At 49.8% G+C, this 265-nt stretch overlaps 1 protein-coding gene across 1 annotated transcript in view; it reads right to left on the reverse strand.

Moving 5' to 3' along the window:
* The window catches only part of EMH_0005340 (oxysterol-binding protein, putative), a gene marked incomplete at both ends in the record, with an annotated part of 12,791 nt that overhangs the window by 3,134 nt on the left and 9,392 nt on the right, over window positions 1-265 (reverse strand). Inside the window, 1 exon segment of the mRNA XM_013497169.1 lies at window positions 112-227. Within this exon segment, the coding sequence (XP_013352623.1) occupies window positions 112-227 (116 nt within the window).

Genomic DNA, 265 nt, shown 5'->3' on the forward strand with positions numbered 1-265 from the left:
CTAAACCCTAGAGAGAATAACCCCTTAACCCTTAATCCTAAGCCCTAAGCCCCTAAACCCTTAACCCTAAACCCTAAACCCTAGACCCTAGACCTTAAACCCTTGACTTACACTTCAATCCACAGCTTGCCCCAAATGACGTTGTGAATTAGCATTTTCGTCCGCTTGTAAGAAAACCGCTCCCCGGTCCGATTGAGGGTCACTCGCGCTATGCCCGGCATCGTCACCTGCAGTCCCAAACCCTAAACCCTAAACCCTAAACCCC

Source organism: Eimeria mitis, genomic scaffold (genome assembly GCF_000499745.2).
Source record: "Eimeria mitis Houghton genomic scaffold, Emh_scaff251, whole genome shotgun sequence".
NCBI lineage: Eukaryota > Apicomplexa > Conoidasida > Eucoccidiorida > Eimeriidae > Eimeria > Eimeria mitis.